General features: G+C 39.0%; 2 protein-coding genes across 2 annotated transcripts in view; both read left to right on the forward strand.

The window, feature by feature from the left end:
• Positions 1-1,616: 1,616 nt before the first annotated feature.
• On the forward strand, positions 1,617-8,781 carry LOC129339453 (vomeronasal type-2 receptor 26-like). Its single transcript, XM_054994033.1, has 6 exons — positions 1,617-1,648; positions 2,355-2,646; positions 2,742-3,572; positions 5,828-6,055; positions 6,465-6,591; positions 7,865-8,781. Exons 1-6 carry the CDS (start codon positions 1,617-1,619, stop codon positions 8,779-8,781), a joined length of 2,427 nt encoding a protein of 808 aa, XP_054850008.1.
• Positions 8,782-16,287: 7,506 nt separating this feature from the next.
• LOC129339454 (vomeronasal type-2 receptor 26-like) overlaps positions 16,288-19,344 on the forward strand; it is a 32,098-nt gene continuing 29,041 nt past the window's right edge. The window contains exons 1-2 of the mRNA XM_054994034.1: positions 16,288-16,511; positions 17,399-17,690. Of these exons, the coding sequence (XP_054850009.1) occupies positions 16,288-16,511; positions 17,399-17,690 (516 nt within the window). The remainder of the gene's footprint in view (positions 16,512-17,398; positions 17,691-19,344) is intronic.

Raw genomic sequence — 19,344 nt, forward strand, 5'->3', positions numbered from 1 at the left:
TTGGTTCAATATTTTTGTTTGCAAGGCTTTGCATGTGGACCCTAACTTCCTATCTTCCACTATTAGAATTTTGTGATACATAAACATAAACATGCTGGTTAAGATTAAGAAATCTCATTTATCTTTGCATGCCCAGACAATGTTAATGATGACCAGTTTCAGTCATATGTGATTTTTTAAAAAAGAAATTCATTTTGGAACAAAACAACACTCCCAGGATCCATCCCCATATGAGAGAGTAAGGACATAGAAGTAACCTCTGCACCAATTACTTCTTGACCATCTGGTCTTTATCATAGAATCTTTCTAGGTCAAGAGTGACAACCACGGATTGACAGAGCAATTTGCCATTTGAAGAAGCCTGAATTACAACTGATGTTAGCCAGATAGCACTGCAGCTGGAAACATGGGAATCCACATCTGGAGGGAAAGATTTGTGATCAGGATAATAATAATGATGATGCTTCTGCTTGTATTGCTGGGTCACACTGTATGTAAGAGACCTTTGGTTACTTGCTCTGTACGTGATGATCCCCTTCCTATTTCTCACGGATTTTATCAGCCAGCCAATTTAATCATTGGTGAGATTGTTGCTCACATTTTCTTCTTGCATGACTCTCCCACTTTCCAGGAACAACCCAAAGAGACATTGATTAAGGAACCTGCGTAAGAACATCTTTCTTTCTGTCTTATATTGCTAAACTCTATCGCCCACTATTTTTTAGATGATAGAAACAAACAATTCATACTGGGTTGGATATAAACTACAATGGCAATTTTTGCAGATTCTCCCTTCTTGTTGCAGATCCCCCCACATCATCCACAAGGTCCTCTAATCCAACAGGGGCAACATTTTATGTAGACCAGTGGGCTGTAGTGCAAGGGGGGAGGCAGGAAAGTTTCATTCTACTGATGAAAAATAGTCTGGATCCAACCCACTGCCTTGAACTGACCTCATTTTATGATATATTTCTCCTGCTTCAATAGAGATTCTCAGTGATCAGCATTTATACTGTGGAGTGATAGGAATATCAACATATTGTGGTAGATGAATCTCACTTTCCTGTTTCCATGGAACTTATCAAGTCATATCACATCTGACATGCACAAGAGGGAGACAATTCCCTATCCTATGGCAGCCTTCCAACTCCCCACTCCTGTTGCTCTGGAGGTGCCCCATTCACCTGAACCATACCACCAGAACCAGAATCATGCCATCATTTCAGGGGGGCATTTGGGGCTGCTTCAGGAATGAAGAGGCAGGGAAGTTGTGTTTCCTTACCTGGAATTTTGACGGGATCCAAAGGATAAGAATTATGAAAGTACAGTGATGTTGGACTTTGGGTGCAAACACAGCTGGTCTGGCAAGACAATGCTTAGCTGAGTTACCTGCTCACATGGGAGAAAAGAAAGCTTTTTCTAAGAGTGTCAACATTCTCAATAACAACCCACGGAAAATACTAGAGTATCCTGCAAAATTTCACCAGGCACATAATGAGATAAAAGGGGTAGGGAATGGGATCCCTTTGTTTTGCAGGGGGGCGGGGGAGAGAGAAGTGGAGACTTTGGGGGAAAGAGAATGCCTTCAGGCAATCTGTGGAATGGATGGAAGGTGAATGTCTGATGTTATTGAGGATTTATCCACAAGGTAAAAGGAATTATTTCTCGTACTCATTTTGCTGGCTGTTTGTGAACCCACAAAAAACTTCTCCTGGTCTATATTAAAACAGAAAATGAAGGAGTGTTTCTTAAAATCATTATTGGATATAAGATTTCCAAGAAAAGTTCGGCTTCCAGGGATAGGTATCATGGTCATGTAAGAGGTTTGGGGAGAGTCTTACAGTGCAATCCTATGCAGAGTTACACCAGTCTAAGCCCATTGAAATCAATGGGCTTAGACTGGAGTAACTCTGTTTAGGATTGCACTGTTAGACTTCAGCAGAAATTATCAGATTGAGATCGCAAACAATAGCGGGCTACCTCTGCTAAATTCTACCTTCTGGTGCAGTATGCAGTCACATGAAAGAATAAGACTAAAGGTGGAAACCACATCAAGGTCTCACGGTTTGGAATCATGATCAGATGGATAAATTTCTACACATAAAACAGGAAAGCTGGAAAGACTGCTTTATCTCATGGCAAAAAAAAAGAATGTATCTTTCAAACATCTGACTTTGGGAGCATCATTTTACAGTTTTGTATAGTTCAAATGACATGCAGTAGAATCCTAAGAAGGGTCACACCAAAACAATTGTCTTCTATTTGGCAGAGTTAATTGTCCATGAAATGTATCAGATGATGGCTTTGTGATGAATGATGTTGATGTGCTAAAGAGCCTATCCCTCTCACTGCAGGTCAGTGACGAAGTTCTACCAATATCTCTTGGCTTTGGTGTTTGCTGTAAAAGAGATCAATGAGAATCCTCACATTTTACCAAATGTCACTTTGGGTTTTCACATCCTCAATTGTTACTATCTTTTGAAGATGACCTATAAGGCCACCCTCAGCCTCCTCTCAACACACCAGAATTTCACCCCCAATTTCAAGTGTGGTACCCAGGAAAAACTTATAGCTGTCATAGGAGGACTTATGACTGAAATCTCAACTAGCATTGCAAGAATATTAGCCATCTACAAGATACCACAGGTAGGACACATACATGATAGAACTGAGATTTCATAACTTGGACACATAAATTATGTCCTAATTCATTTTCATGATATGTATACATTTTCTTTCAGCTCACTTTTGGATCATTTTCCACAGCGCAAAGGGACAGATACACTTCCTTGTATCAGATGGTCCCCAATGAAGCCTATCAGTATATGGGAGTTGTACATTTCCTTCACCATTTCAGATGGACATGGATTGGTCTCATTGCTGTGGACAATGATAACGGGGACAGATTTTTGCAGGCAGTGTTGCCTTTGCTTTCACAGAACAAAATCTGTTATTCCTTTATTTTAAGAATACCCAAAAGGACATACAAGGATGAAATCCTCATATCACTGTTAGGGCTACAAGAACAATATTCACATCTTGTTGAGTTCAAAGCCAATGTGTACTTTGTATATGGGGAGCCTCCAACACTGCCCATTTTGAGCATGTTGCTTTATACAACAGAAAACTGGATACTTCAAGGTAAGGTGTGGATTATTACATCTCACTGGGAATTTGAATCATTGTCCATTCAAAAGATTTGGAACACAGAAATCTTCCATGGTGCCATATCATTCACAGTCCACTCTAATCAGCCACCTGGATTCCAAAAGTTCCTTCACACCATAAGACCTTCCTGGGCAAGAGGAGATGGCTTTATCCGGGACTTTTGGGAGGAGGCATTCAGCTGCTCATTGGAAATTTCCAATGTGCACGAAGAGAACAAGAGAATCTGCACTGGAGAGGAGAAGTTGGAGAATGTTCCAGGAATTTTGTTTGAAATGGACATGACTGGTCACAGCTACAATGTCTACAATGCTGCCTATGCTGTGGCACATGCTTTCCATGCCATCTACGTATCAAGATCCATAAAAAGAAGATTCAAAGATGGAGGTCATCTGGAATTTCTGAATGTACAGCCATGGCAGGTCATTACTACTCTACAATATAAATTTTATTTAAAGCAGACTAGCCCATTATGTAACTAAGTACCCACCTTATATGCTTCTAAGACCATTAACTTCCATTGACTTAGAAGGATGTATTGCTGCTTAGGATTACACTATAGTTGTATTTAGGGGTGTGCATTATAAAATTCCAGACTTCAAAATATAAACACAAATCATTGGTGTAGGTTATAATTGTGATTTTCTGGAATGGTAGTATAAGTCTATGAATCTTGAGAATTATGAAATCCCTCTCCCCAATCCATGTTTTTCCATACTTGGATCTTTACCATCAGCAGCACCAGTTGTCTTATTTCTCTTTGATTCTCCAAACTTCCCAGGTAGTGGCTCAGGGAAGTCGGCTCCCAGCCCTTCTAATTTTGCACTACAACTTCTATTGCCATCCTGAAACCTGTGGACAAATTTTAGGCTTCTAGCTTCATTTTCAGATGAGTTGTTCCTGCGATTGACAACCTTAGCTTCCGTTGCAAAGAGCATCTGGAGCTTCTGTGCATAACTTAGGCCAGGATCTCTCAAGTCCCTTCCTTCTTGGAAATCCCTCTCCCATCATCATCCTGAACTCGGTGGCCAATTTTCAAGAGCCTAGCTTTATTTTCCAATGAGCTGTGCCTTCCAGACACTACAATGACTTCCAATACAAAAGCAGGGGGTGTGGGTTTCTAGCAGTTATACAGGTCAGGATCTTTTGGTACGTTCATGTTTGGCAGTGCAACTCCCACGACCATCCTAAAGCTCTTACCAATCCTGCATCTCTTACCTTGTGATGATTCTTTACTTTTCAATAAATATGTTATGTCTACACCAATATTTCCACATTATACAGTCTGTTTTACCAACTATTTACCTAAACAACCAATAATCTTTGCATAATCAACCATCTTAAAATCAAATCATGAAATACATCAATATACAATTGTTTCCCGGTTTTCCGAATTAAGATCTCATAAAATTTTATTCACTATAAACAAAATATCTTCCCCATTTCTCTTCAAATTTGTCCATGGGCCTTCTTTTGATATAAGTCAATTTTGCCGTCACCACATATTCTGACATTTTATCCTTCTGTATTTCTCTGGTGGGGCATTCTTCTTCTTTCCATTTGCTTGCCATCACTACTCTTGCTGCTGTTAACAAGTACTGAAATAGTTCGTGTAATGTTCTATCAATATTGTCTGGAATCATTCCCAGCAGCATAATCTGGGGTTTCGTGGCAAAGTTAATTCTTAAGATCTTCTGAATCTCAGCATGTATATCTTTCCATTTATTTATTTTTTTTGCTTTTTTTGCATGTCCACCACATATGAAAGAAGGATCCATCTGCCTCTTTACACTTCCAACATGATCCTATGTCCTTTGGTGTAACATACCATCTATAAAACATCTTATACCAATTTTCCCTAAGTGATTGACATGCAGAAAATTTTATTCCTTTAGTCCATAGATTTTCCCATTGTTGAAATGTTATACTTTCTCCAAAATTCTGCATCCATTTTATCACACAATTTTTAACTTGTCTGTTTCTATATCATATTGAAGTAAGAGTTTGTAAATTTGACCTAGCATATGATTCTTTTTTCTGTGTAATTATCTTTTCAAAATTGGTGAGATCCCTGAGTCCTAGCTTTATTTATTGATAACTTCTGCCTGCCATAAGCACTCTTATCTTCCATTGCAAATAGCATCTGGGGCTTCTGCAGAGAATGTGGTCCATGATCTCCTGATTCTCTTAATTTTTGACAAGGCACTCCCATCATCATCCTGAAATTTGATATTCCTAGGCTCATTTTCTGATGAGTTGTGCCTTTCATAGGCAGCAATGACTTCCAATGCAAAAAGGGCAGGGGGTGAGGGTTTCTAGCTATTACGCAGGCCCAGATATTCCAATTCGCTTCATGTTTGGCTCAGCAACTCCTATGACCATCCTGAAGCCCATGGCGAATTTTGAGACTCCTAGCTTCATTCTCTGAGTAGTTATGCATGCTGCAGATGGGCAGACAGATGTATCCTTTTATCTATATAGATAGGTTGAGAATGGGGTGTTTAACTACAGTAGCAGATCTCAATGATTTATTTGTCTGGTTTTACTGTATATTAGTAAAGCAGAATTGCTATATACAATTAACTAATTAGGACATTCTAAATTGTGTTGCATTGATTTTAACAGCTAACTTTCCCTAATGTTCATTCCCCTTACACTATAGCTTAATCTTTTTCTGAGAAGCTTGTCCTTCAACAACAGTGCTGGAGACACCGTGCATTTTAATGAAAATGGAGAATTAGTGGAAGGTTTTGATGTTACTAACTGGATAACTTTTCCAAACAGCTCTTTTGTTAGAGTAATAGTTGGAAGGCTAGATCTTCAAGCTCATCAAGGGCAAGAATTAACCCTTATTGATGATATAATTGTGTGGCACAGAAACTTTAACCAGGTGAGACATAGATGCAGATGCTCGAGTCATTTATTCATTGGGGAAAAATCCATTTCAGCATTTACCGAGCTCTGTTCATTTATGATAAGGATTTGGTGGGGTTGACCTGCCTTTTTCAACTCTATATGATCACTTCTCTTGGATTGTTGTCAGGATATCTATTTCTCCTAATAGCTGCCCTTTTTTTTCTGATGATGAATTGTCAACAATTAAGAAACCATTATAGTGTGTCTTAGCTTCCATTGTGCCAAAATATCCCAAGTATCTTAATTTCATGTTGAGATTTCTGAAAACATACTTTCAATATCTAGCAAGATATTACATTTTCTGGTCGTGATTGTAGCAGTTCAACTTGATAGTCTTCTGCTAAGCCCTGGGCAATAATGTCATATTTTTTGTTCACTGATAGGTGCTGCCCCATTCTGTGTGCAATGACAATTGTAATCCTGGTTATCACAAGAAAAGGAAGGAGGGAAAGAAATTTTGCTGCTATGATTGTGCTCCATGTCCAGAAGAGAGGATCTCTGACCAAGTTGGTAGGATAATTAATGCATGGAGATCCCAAACATTTCTCATAATAGATCACATTAAGTAAATAGAATATAATGGTGGTCCACTCCACAGAGGAACTGGGAAAATCTGCTGGTCTTTGATTCTCCCCCAAGGTTAAGGAGATTACCAAACATATATTTGTGTTGAACTCATCACAGTTTCTAATCATCATCTATCAGCAATGTATAATCTTTTCTCCCCAAATTGCTGTCTCTTTTAATTTTATGATATAGACAATAGGGTTTGTTAAGAGAAATTCTCTTAATTCCTCTTTATCCACTTTCTCCCTGAAATCCAACAATCTTTTCTTTCTGTTTTTTAAAAAATTTGGAATTTCTAATCAATTCTATTTTGATCAAAGAGAAATGTGAAGAGAAGAGGAGCAGGAAAGGAGGTTCTGCAAACTTTCAGAATTTCACTCTGTAGATGCTCAGAGGCAGACAGTATCTTCCCAAGCCTTCCTCTCTTCCTGCTAGAGTACCACCCAGTGTTGTGTAACATAAAATAACAGCAAGTGCTGGTTACAAAAGGGCACTTTGGTTTGTCTTTGAAGAGAAATGGAAGGGAAATGAAAGAGAAATCCTACTTTTAAAAAAGAGGAAAGAACAGGAGGAATTAATAGCTATATCTAAGAAAGTGAATTTCTGAAAAAGAAATTCCCCGCCCATTAACACCCTGCTAGACACAGCACCTCTCATTCAGGCCTTGGGAAACTGAAAGTACCACAATCCTATTCTCATAGCAAGATTTTCAAACAAATCCGTAGCTCTTTGTTTATATAGAAGTATTGAAAAATAATTTCTATTTATTTAAAAATGGTCACCCTATTTGTTCCAGTGCTCATGCTGGACAGGTGGCTTAACAAGCATTTGCTTGCAGAGTCCAGCAACAGACAGCATTAAGTTGGATCTAGCCTGCTTTTTCACTCAATTTCATCCAATTGACCTCCTTACAACTTGCATTCTGTCCATAGATGTCCCATTATCTCCCCATAGCCTTTGTTGGTGGTCAAAGAGGATCCTTCTTTTCCACGAGCAGAAAAGTTGGTTGAATTCAACCTATTAAAACAGGAAATTCCTGATTAATAATATTTTAAGGAAGTATCATTCTACACCACTTCAGAACAACCCACATGCTCATTTTGTACTTGAAGAAACCAAAACCTGAAGTTCCAATTTGCTGTTCCAAAATTGTGAGATTCCTTTCCCCAAGATGTTGGTCAAAGTATTGAAATTTAAAACTGTTTTTGTTTTTCAGACATGGTTGCCTGTGTGAAATGTCCAGATGGTTTCTTTGCAAACAACCACCAAAACCAATGCATTCTTAAGGATACAAGCTTCCTCTCTTTCAAAGAACCTTTAGGAATCATCTTGGTCGTGTTTGCAATTTCTTTCTCTCTGATCACAGCTTGGGTGCTTGGAGCTTTCATAAAGTATCGTGAGACACCTATAGTCAAAGCCAACAACCGGAGCCTCACCTACATTCTTCTCATCTCCCTTCTTCTCTGCTTCCTCTGCTCTTTGCTCTTTATTGGACAGCCTCAAAATGTGACCTGTCTACTGCGACAAACTGCATTTGGAATCATCTTCTGTATTGCGCTATCTAGTGTGCTGGCCAAAACCATCACTGTAGTTCTGGCCTTCATGGCAACCAAACCAGGATCTAGAGTAAAGAAATGGGTGGGGAAAAGAATTGGCATTTCTATAATAATTTCCCTTTCCTTTATTCAAGCAGTTGTTTGTATTCTGTGGCTAAGTACTTCTCCTCCATTCCCAGATAAAGATATGCATTCATTGTCAAGGAAAATCATACTGGAATGTAATGAAGGGTCTGTTACCATGTTTTACTGTGTTTTGGGCTACATGGGCTTCCTGGCCACTGTCAGCTTCAAAGTGGCTTTTTTTGCGAGGAAGTTACCGGACAGTTTCAATGAAGCCAAGTTCATCACATTCAGCATGTTGGTCTTTTGCAGTGTAGGGCTGTGCTTTGTTCCGACCTATCTGAGCACAAAAGGGAAATTCATGGTGGCTGTGGAGATCTTCTCCATCTTAGCTTCCAGTGCTGGTTTATTAGGCTGCATATTTTTACCCAAATGTTACATCATTATTTTAAGGCCAGAGATGAACAGTAGAGAGCAGTTAATACAAAGAAAGAATAAAAAATTTTTTGCTTAGTTTGTATGATTTCTTTGTGAGAACGTTTGTACAGTAGGCTTCTAACTTCTCAAGGTCCTCAAACTCTGTTGCTGTGGTAACTGTTCAGACTGTGATATTTTAAACATCACCCTGATAAAGTGTATGTGAAATATTTTAATTCTTCCTTTCCCACACATTGAGGGGCTGAAGGTGACATATGTAAATTCATCCAAAGTGGCATGTGACCTACAGTAAAACCTTACATCTTAAAAAAAAAATGTGATTTAGGTCTCATACATGTATTATAACCACAGCCCATTCTTATTTCATAGAGCTTTGCAAATGGAGTTATCCTCATAAAATCCTTTTAGACAGAATAATACTACAGACAATGAGACGTGAGCCACAGGCAAAAGGTTTACCCTTGTAAAAATACCATGAACAGACCTTTATGTTCATATATCTCATGCTAACGAAACCATATAGTTACACCACAAGGCACACATTGTTAGCAAACTGTGTGTAGCTTTCTTCACTACCCTTAAAAGCAAAAAGAATAGTTCTTGTACAATTTCAGACAAAATATATTTCCTGGCTACTTTTGAAACAGAGATGAGCTCACTGGGAACTAAACACCTGTTTATTGTAACCTTTCTTGTACTGTGAAAAACTGAGGTAAATTTTCCCAATGAGGGAATCTCCATAATAATGTGACAGCCTTTTGGTAGATGATGACAGCCCCTTTTAGTCTTCTCCTTCAGTGCCTCTTAGTAACATGTTCCCTCTGTGATTTTTGGCTCAATTTAAATTTTTTAAAGTGAGATATAGAAGTAGAAGACTGTACAGTTAGAAATGTCAATAATTTTGCTTGAGTTACAAAAAAAAACAGAAGTGAATTTCTTTGAATTGTATATAGCTTTAAAATATTAATTTAACAAAATAGGTGGAAAACCACATGTGGAGGAAACAAACAAGTCTATGTAGTGTAATTAATCACCAAGTAATTTACTATCTTTGAAAATAAAGTAACTATTCACCAATACAATTAACCTACATAGGTATGAATAAACAACAGTGCAGCAGACATACATGAACATTAAACAATTCCAAGCCACTATACAGTAATATCAACTCTTAAGTAAACACTATGGTTTTCGTAGTCCAACAGGTGCAGAAGAATCAAGTGCCAGGAAGACATCGAAAAGATAAGTTCCCACAATGACAGGTAAATTAGTAAAAGTACATTTTTTCTTAATTATCTCATCTCTTTCTTGTATTCTTTCATTTAGGTGGTGCCAACAAGGTCGGGATGTCTGGAAGACGCTACCTGCACCATCTAAGAAAGAACACTTGATTCTTCTGCACTTGTTGGACTATGAAAACCATAGCATGCTTGCACCCCGGGTGTGAGGATGGCTCACACCTGTGGCTGTTGGAGGTCACCCATACAGGTTGAAGTGGAGGTCCTGGAGTGACCCCAGGGCCCGACCTGTACTGCTAGTTAGGCCCTTGTAGTGCTGACAAATATGTTGCTATCATTTAATAAAGTGGCCCTTTAATCTCCAACACTTGTGTCTGCCTCTTCATTCTGACAGGGGGGGGGGACTTTTTATCAGCTCATGTTGTTCATTATGAATTGCATATTTTAGGGAGAATACTGCTGCCTCAGAACACTCTTGAAAAAGCTTGCCAAAACAGGAGAACAGCTAGCCCCCTGTTGAGCAATTCTCAGTGGCTTTGGATCTTGTCCTCCTCAGAGACTTTCCTGTCCTCCTGTATTCCTCCTGCCCGGGAGTCCTTGGCTCTCTCAGGGGTGAATATGTATCTGTGAAGGAAGAAAAAAGAACAATTAATAATCTTGGAAATTCTATACATTACCTAAGAACTTACTTCAGGACGTCAAGTCTTCCTTTGGACACTGTTAACAGTTTTATTTGAGTAGTAGAAGTGTACTCCCCAAAAGCATGATCCATCATCATTACAACTGGAAATAACTTAATGTATTTATAGTTGGATGTGAACTATACATTTTCCTCTAATACTTATTCATTGTTATTTCTTGGAAATTACACACTTTGCACTTTATATGCAAATATAAATTACTGAATGGTACTTGGCTTTTGCACGGTTCTCTTTAACTGTTCATAGGAGTTGTAAGTTTTGGCCACGGGAGATTCTTTGATCTCTCCCTTTCCTCCCGCTCCTGATCTCAGCTGGGTGAAGGGGTGGGCATTGCCACCTGCTGTGTTCCTCATCCCTGCTGGGTGAAGGTGGGGTGAGTATTGCCCCCTCTTTGCTCCTGATACCAGCTGGGTGAAGACTTGGAGCAGGCATTGCCCTCTGTTTCACTCCTGATCCCAGCTGGGTGAAGGAGATGGCATGAATTGCCACCTGCTCTGCTCTTGATCCCAGCTGGGTGAAGGTAGGGGATGGGTATTGCTACCTGATCTGCTCCTGATCCCAGCTATGTGAAGATTAGGGCAGGCATTACCACCTGCTCTGCCCTGGACCTCAGCTGAGTGAAGGCGGGGGGGGGGAGGCATTGCCACCTCCTCTTCACCTGTTTTTGGCATGGGCGTCTGGCTGCGGCACACTCTGTGGAGGTCTGGCTGCCTCATCTGGGCTTCCCTCCACAGCAGTGCACTCTGGAGGTACATCAGGATAGGAAGCGAGTTGTCTTGAATATACTTAGCCTCTTATATATTCGGATAAATTAACTTATACTAAATACTAAAACACAAACATTCATTTTGAACTCCACGAACAGAAAATTAAGATTTCTTATTTTCTGTTAAAATTATGGGGGTCTTTTCCTCTCGCTATTGATTAAAGGATTTAAACATTTATTTCTTTTTCCCCCAAGACACGGATGCCTTTATCAAATGTCTAGATGATCACTGTTCCAATAAAGGCCAAAATCAATGCATCCCCAAACTGATAACCTATCTTTCTTACAAAGAACCATTAGGGATCACCTTAGCTATAGCGGTTATTTCTTCTTCTCTGGTCATCTCTTTGGTTCCAAGGAGTGTCCAGAAGTTCTAGGACACTCCCATTGTCAAAGCCAACAACCGAGGCCTCACCTACATGCTCCTTATTTCTCTCCTGAGTCGCTTCCTCTGCTCTTTCCTTTTCATTGGACAGCCAAGGAAGGTGACCTGCCTTCTCCAACAAAGCATTTTTGATATCATGTTTTCTGTAGCCCTCTCCAGTGTGTTAGCCAAAACAATCACAGTGGTTCTGGCATTCCTGGCTACCAAACCAGGATCCGGTGTGAGGAAATGGGTAGGGAAAAGAATGGCAAATTCTATTGTCATTTCCTGTTTCTCGATCCAAGGAGGGATTTGTGCTCTTTGGCTAAGTACTTCACCCCCGTTCCCAGATACAGACATGCACTCACTAAATGATAAAACCACATTGAAATTTAATGAGGGTTCAACAGCTATGTTTTACTGGGTCCTAGGCTGTATAGGATTCTCTACTATTATCAGCTTGATTGCAGTATTCTTGGCCGAGAAACTACCCGACAGTTTCAATGAAGCCAAGTTTATCACCTTTAGCATGTTGGTCTTTTGCAGTGCTTGGCTATCCTTCGTTCCAACTTACTTGTGCATGAAAGGGAAATACATGATGGCTGTGGAGATATTCTCCATCTTAGTCTCCACTGCTGGCTTACCAGGATGCATATTTTCCCCTAAATGCTACATCATTATTCTGAGGCCTGAAATGAATTATAAAGAGCAGTTAATGATGAGAAGAAAATGAAATTAAGTTTTGCTGTGTACTGTGCTGTTACATAGATTTCTTGTTGGAAAAATTAACACAATGGGATAATTTAGTTTCCCATTCCTTTGTCTTTACAATCCTTCTGAACTATGGAATAAGAACATTTTTTTCCCTTGTTACAATTTTTTTCTCTAGAAGCATTGGCATTTTAGATGAAGAAATGTGGCAGATTTCATTGAACGAATGGAGCATTTTCTGAAACTGTTTCAAGGAATGCTGTCTAGGATTTTTCTGCATATTCCTATCAATCAGCAGTAAAAACTGGGATGGTTGCAAAATCATATTGAAATAGATTCCTTGATTAAATAAGATTCCTCCACTACCAGATGTGTTTTACATCTTTGCCTTGTTCACTGAATTCAAGTGGCATTAACAGAATATGCAGTTAACAATTAAGAGCATCTGACTTTATCACCCTGTGCCTCCAGCGACTATGGAGACCACATAGAATCAAAGGCACCCAGTTTCATGATTCCATGATATGGGAGTTGCAGGAGAAACATCAGCAGAATTGTGCCCCATCTTATATATTAACTGGATCCGAGAATTCTGGTAAAATGACACTGATGTGTTCACTAAGAATATCTAGTGTGTAGCTCAAGTGATTCATTTTGTTATCTCATTAGACAGGAATCATCTACGGCAATATTGGGGTTTTTTGCATTTTTACTATGGTCTGGAAACATGAACAGTTCTGTATGCTGTTATCAGTGTTTGATGAGGTACTTTTTAAAAAAATATGTGTACATCTAGAAACCTGTTATAGTTGTACTGATACCTGTATAATATATGAGTAAGTAGTTCTAGGTTTGCTGCATTCTTGGCATGTATATGCATATGTTGTCTAACCATTCCTTTTTGCCATTAAATTGGTGCTAGTAGTGCTTCACATACAGTTTTATTCTGATATACTTATATTCTGTTTTTCAGTTTCTGTAAAGGTAGCAATAGAAATCACATTTTATTTATAACTATTACAGCATATAAATTCATGCAGATTAATCAAATCAGTTAGTATAGATACAGATACAGATACAGATACAGATACAGATACAGATACAGATACAGATACAGATACAGATACAGATACAGATACAGATACAGATACAGATAGCACAAGCTAGCCCAATCTTGTCAGATCTCAGAAGCTAAGCAGGGTCAGCCGTGGTTAGGCTTGGATGGAAGACCTCCAAAGAAGACCAGGGTTGCAGGGGCAGGCAATGGCAAACTACCTCTGTTTGTCTCTTGCCTTGAAAACCGTAGCAGGAGTCACCATAAGTCAGATGTGACAAATAGCACTTTCTACCACATACACACGCTTCTCCTCTGCTCCCCCTAATTACCAGTCCCAGAGCTTCAATTCATCCTTAGAACAACAACCTTCTAAAGTAGGTAAGGGTTGAAATAGAGTGACTTGCCCAAGGTCAGCCAGTCAAGTAGGTCTGACTGAGACTACGTGTCTCGGCTGAAATGAGCAGCCTTCCATGGTAGAGTGAGGATTTGGACCTGGATCTCTTTGATATTTTTTTTTGGAACAGAGGTAACTTTGCATGCCTCATCAGTGGGGATGTGTGTGCTATTTCCTCTTTTTTCACTAGAACCAAATTGTGTATATTTATTATTTATTTAAAGCATCTATATGTCACTTTTCTACTCAAATAGGGTCCTAAAGGTGTCAAAAACGAATACATTAAAAGAATTTAAACATTTTGAAAACAATTTAAATCAACATGTAAATAGTATAAAATTATTCAATAAACACACATACACAAACAACAACAAAAACAGGGTGGAGTGCAAGTATACGTGAAGAATTTCTTACTCTGAACCAGAATCTTCTCCTCCTTTTTCTGTTCTTTTGTTCTCTCTTTCCTCATAGTTTTGCAAGAAGCAAGACAGATCTGCAGTTTCCTGTTCAAGCATGCCAGAGACACATCCATGCTCTCATACACCTATTCATGTGAAGCTGGATTAGGTGATCACTTGTAATAGGGAATAGTAACTTTTGGCTCTTTGATACTGTTCTCACCATTTAGGATCAACTGTAAGAAGTGTCATCTACTCAAAGTACAAGCCAAACATACACTGTAAATATAAGTTCAGTGAAACTGCCATCAAGAATTTGAGAATCATTTTGATGAGTAGATCTAAGCAGAAAGAATCATACCTGAGTCACTTGGATCCTTCTCACATTGCTTATTTTCATAATATCAAGGAAAAGCCACAGCTGATGTCAGATGGTAGAATTCTTTAATGTTTCACATCAATATTACACCCTTTCTCGATGGATCTTAGAGCTAAGCTGCAAGAGATGAATTACATGAGGGCAAGCATGTGAAGGGAGTCACAGTATTAGCCGGGAAGCTGAGTTTTAAAGGAGACAGAAAAGCTTTGTCAATTTCCCCTCTCTACAGAGCCAGGGAGATGGCTGCTCAGAGGGTTTGTTAATTTCTTCTTTGCCTCCTAGAAGGGGAGGTGAAACTGACAGAGCCTTTGGGAGGCAAAAAGGAAATTAACAAGCTCTCTAAGCAGTGATCTCCCTGGCTCAGTAGAGAGGGAAAATTGACAAAGCCTTCTGATCTCTTTTAAAATTCAGCTTTCTGGCTAACATTGTGACTCCCTTCATGCGTGTGTCCTCATGTAATTTGTCTCTTGTAGCTTAACTCTCAGTAGATGGGGTTATCTCCTTTTATACTCAGAAAAACATATGTGGTAGATACTATTTAGGACTAAAATACATTCAGTGTGGGCCATGAATAAAGTTCATATCCAAATAAACTTTTCATGCACAACCCCATTCAGGTCAAATGTATGTATAATGTTCATTAGCTCATTTGAGTTTAGCTTTCCAACTTTAGGTTCTCTTTAGCCAGAGATACACAATTTCCTTCATTTTAAACATCAAATGACTAATTACAAGTAATGAGGGATTAAAAGAAAATTCTCAGTATGTGGCCATGCCTGATGGCACCTCTGAAGCCAATCTACTGCAATTGTCTCCTCTATCATTGTCACTGATTATCATTATCATTGGGGGCCTCCTGCTACCCAAAGGATTTCCAGCAGCTACCGACAATACCACCAACAGCTGCATCTCAAAGAATTTATAAGAATCCCACATATGGATCAGATCAGTCCAGGTATAGGGAGATCTCTGCTAGTCTTTTCTACCAAGACCTTTTCTTTAGACAGAAATTCACAACGGTACATAACTCTGAACTTAGCCCCTTATCATTTTCTAAAGAAACCTCCAGGTCTAGGATTTTAGTTTTAAAAACTTGAAACTGAACTTTATAGAAGAGAAATTATTTCCATACACACACGCACACTGCCCTACAGCAATGTGCATTGCTTTGCGTGGCTTCCCTTTCATACGATCACAGGTTTTCTTGTTAAATATTTTTGTCTCTCTCTACTTTTACACAATCAAGCAAAGCACTTGTTCCTGAGTTTTAAACATTATTTTGTTTTTAGGGGTATATTGGGCCAAAACAACAGCCCAACATTCATCTTGAGGTAAGAAAGCAAAGACATAGAAACAATTCATTACTGAGAAACACTGATAGAAAAGGTAGCAACAAAGAAAAGCTCTTAACTGTTGGACTGAAAAACTGGTGCAGGGATTCCCACACAAGCCAAGCTTCACTTTGATGCAGCAACAGCATCGTCTGCTATTCAAGGAAGATCAATTGATGCTAGCCCGGTGATGCAGTAGATGAAAACGTGGTATTCTGCTTGTGGAGGGGAACTGTTGTCATGATGGTTGTACTGACAGTGTTGCTTCTGCTTATTCCGCTGAGTCATCCTGTCTGCAATGACCATGCTGTTATTTGTACTACATACAAAGACCTCCTTCCTATTTCTCATGAATTTTATCAGCCAGGAGACTTTGAAATTGGGCAAATTGTCTCTCATATTTTCTTCATTCATGACTCTCCCTCTTTCCTGGAACAGCCCAAAGAAATGTTGATTACAGAACTTGTGTAAGACATGTGTTCTTTTTCTTGCTTTCTATAATATGTCCAGACCAAAATATGGGAGAACAACTAATTAACGAATTGAACACTAGCATCGTAGAAGACATTTTGGTTTGTCATTTTTTCCCAGTGATTTTCTATTGTACCATTAAGTGAGGCCCATTGGGGCAGTCTCCTGACAAGATGCATAAAATAATAAAATCTAAGCATTTCTTTGGGGTTTGTGGAGAAAATCCACAGATGAGATTGTGCTCTTACAATGCAATTTTTAAACAGATTAAAGCCGCTTGCACTGGGCAGAGACTGGAAGAATTCAGTTTAGGATTGCACTGTTAGTTAGTTTTAAACGCCATTCTTATTCCTGAAACTTTTTCATTGCCTCTTCTCTTTTGTCTCCAACTTGGTCTTCTTTTAACTAGGGATTTTTTAAAAAACAACTGGAACTGATGTCAGTGGCAAATAGTCCACAAATGCTGCAAGAAAGCAGAGTAATTCTGCAAACAGGCATGTGTGAATTCCTTTTGATGCATTTGATCAACTCAGTGAACAACTGACTCCCTGTTTGAATCCTGGTAAAAGAGGATCATTGCTATCCAGGCCATTTTTTTTACCCAGCTCAAGCAGGGGAGATTACAGAGGTGGCTTTACCCCATAAAGACAAACTATCTACAATAAAAATAACTCTGATTTGCACTGGAAAAAAATGCAAAAGACAATTATAGTAGAAGTATGTATCTGTCAAAGACAACTAAATGACAACTCAGATAAAGTTTTGCAAAAAAATGAAAACCCCCATCCCCTCAAACAAAGCAAAAGAAACCCCACCAAGAGTGAGGAAGGTATCATATTAATGTTCCAATTCTTTAACAAACAGTTGCTCATTCTCATTGCAGTTCAATTCCAAAGTACTACCAATTCCTCTTAGTGCTGGTGTTTGCAGTTAGAGAAATCAACAGAAATCCTCATATCTTACCAAATGCTTCTTTGGGTTTCCATATCTTGAACAGCTACTTCCTTAAAAAGATTATTTATAAAAATACTCTGAACCTCCTTTCTACACAACAGAAGTTTCTTCCTAACTTCAACTGTGATGCCAAAACTCATCTTATAACTGTTATTGGAGGAACTGTCTCTGAAACATCAGTCAATATAGCCACCATTTTAGGCATCTACAAAGTTCCCCAGGTATATATATACAAAGCACTGTGGTGATTTCACATTTCTGGCACATAACTGAACATTTAGAATTATTTCTCCTTCTAACCCCAGTGCATTTTCCATTAATTTCTGTGGGGTTAAAATGATATATGGTCTCTAGAAACTTAAATGCTCCTGGGCGAAGGAATTAAGCAAGTGGTTATGGAGATTTTGAAGTTGAAAATTATCTAGTTTTTCACATAAGAATTCCTTTACATTTTCTTATAGTTTTCCTTAGGATCATTTTCCCCAGTGCAGGGGGGAGAAAAGCTATTCCCCTCCTTGTACCAGATGGTCCCAAATGAAGCCTTTCAGAATATTGGAATTGTACGTTTACTTCACCATTTCAGATGGATATGGATTGGACTCGTGGCTGTGGAGGATGAAAGCGGGGACCAGTTTTTACAGACTGTGGTGCCTTTGCTAACACAGAATAAGATCTGTTATTCCTTCGTACTACGAACACCCAAAAAGACTTTTAGGGAGGAATATATAGAACTGCTTTTCAGAATTCAGGAGCAATACTCATTTCTAATACAGAGCACCGCCAATGCATATCTTGTCTATGGACCACCTTCAACCCTGCACATTCTCAACTTCTTACTCTCTGCTGCAGAGAAGTTCTCAGCAGCACTGCCAGGAAAAGTTTGGATTGGAACATCCCAATGGAATTTTGAATCAATGTCCATTCAAACAGATTGGTCTATAGAAACCTTCCATGGTGCCATATCCTTTGCAGTTCATTCTAATCAGCCACCAGGGTTCCAAAAATTCCTTGAGCTCGTAAGACCTTCCTGGGCTAGAGGTGATGGTTTTATTCAGGACTTCTGGGAACAGGCATTCAGCTGTTCATTGAAACTATCCTATGAGCAAGAGGGAAATAAGGAACTCTGCACTGGGGAAGAGAAACTGGAGAGCCTTCCTGGCATTTTGTTTGAAATGAGCATGACTGGCCATAGCTATAATGTCTACAATGCTGTCTATGCTGTGGCACATGCATTGCACAATCTCCATACTGCCAAACACAGAAGATTGCTCGAAGGAGGAATACAGGAGATTTACAATGTACAGTCATGGCAGGTAGTGTTAGCTTTAGGATGCAATTTTTTTTAAAAAAAAGCAGGCTAATCCATCACTATTAGATGGATGGAACTCTGCCAAGTAAGGGTGCAAATTTTTAACTACATTGGACATGCTGTCTCAACTGATACTGAAAACATTAAGGTCCTTGATGAAGACCCTATTTTATAATCTAAACTTAAAATGAATCAACAGGGGGTGAGATTCAATCAGCTTTTGCATTACCGGGGAATAAGGTGTTTAAAATGGTTACTTAATATGGTCTCTCAATATGCAATAAACCGGGGGGGGGGGGGTTATTCATTTGTTTACATTTTTATACAGTTGGTGTCCGTCTCAGATCCCAAGATACTTTAAGTAAAATAAAATAAATACATTTTCATACCCCACTGAAGTCTGGAATGGAATGCATGGAAGTGTGAGATGGTTCAGCAACAACACTCAGGCCTGAAATGGATCTAATTTCTATTATGAGCAAACTTTTAATGGCCCCTATTTGTCTTGCTTACAGCTGCAGTGGTGCTGGGAGCACTGTTCAAAGATGATGAATGACAGAGATGAT

The sequence above is a fragment of the Eublepharis macularius genome, chromosome 12, assembly GCF_028583425.1.
Source record: "Eublepharis macularius isolate TG4126 chromosome 12, MPM_Emac_v1.0, whole genome shotgun sequence".
NCBI lineage: Eukaryota > Metazoa > Chordata > Lepidosauria > Squamata > Eublepharidae > Eublepharis > Eublepharis macularius.

Bases quoted from the DNA above. Each gene is read 5' to 3' on its own strand.
- LOC129339453 (XM_054994033.1), top strand. From the start codon at position 1,617: ATGTCTGATGTTATTGAGGATTTATCCACAAG. The intron at 2,647-2,741 runs GTAGGACACATA...ATTTTCTTTCAG, and splicing joins CCATCTACAAGATACCACAG to CTCACTTTTGGATCATTTTC. The intron at 6,056-6,464 runs GTGAGACATAGA...GTTCACTGATAG, and splicing joins GGCACAGAAACTTTAACCAG to GTGCTGCCCCATTCTGTGTG.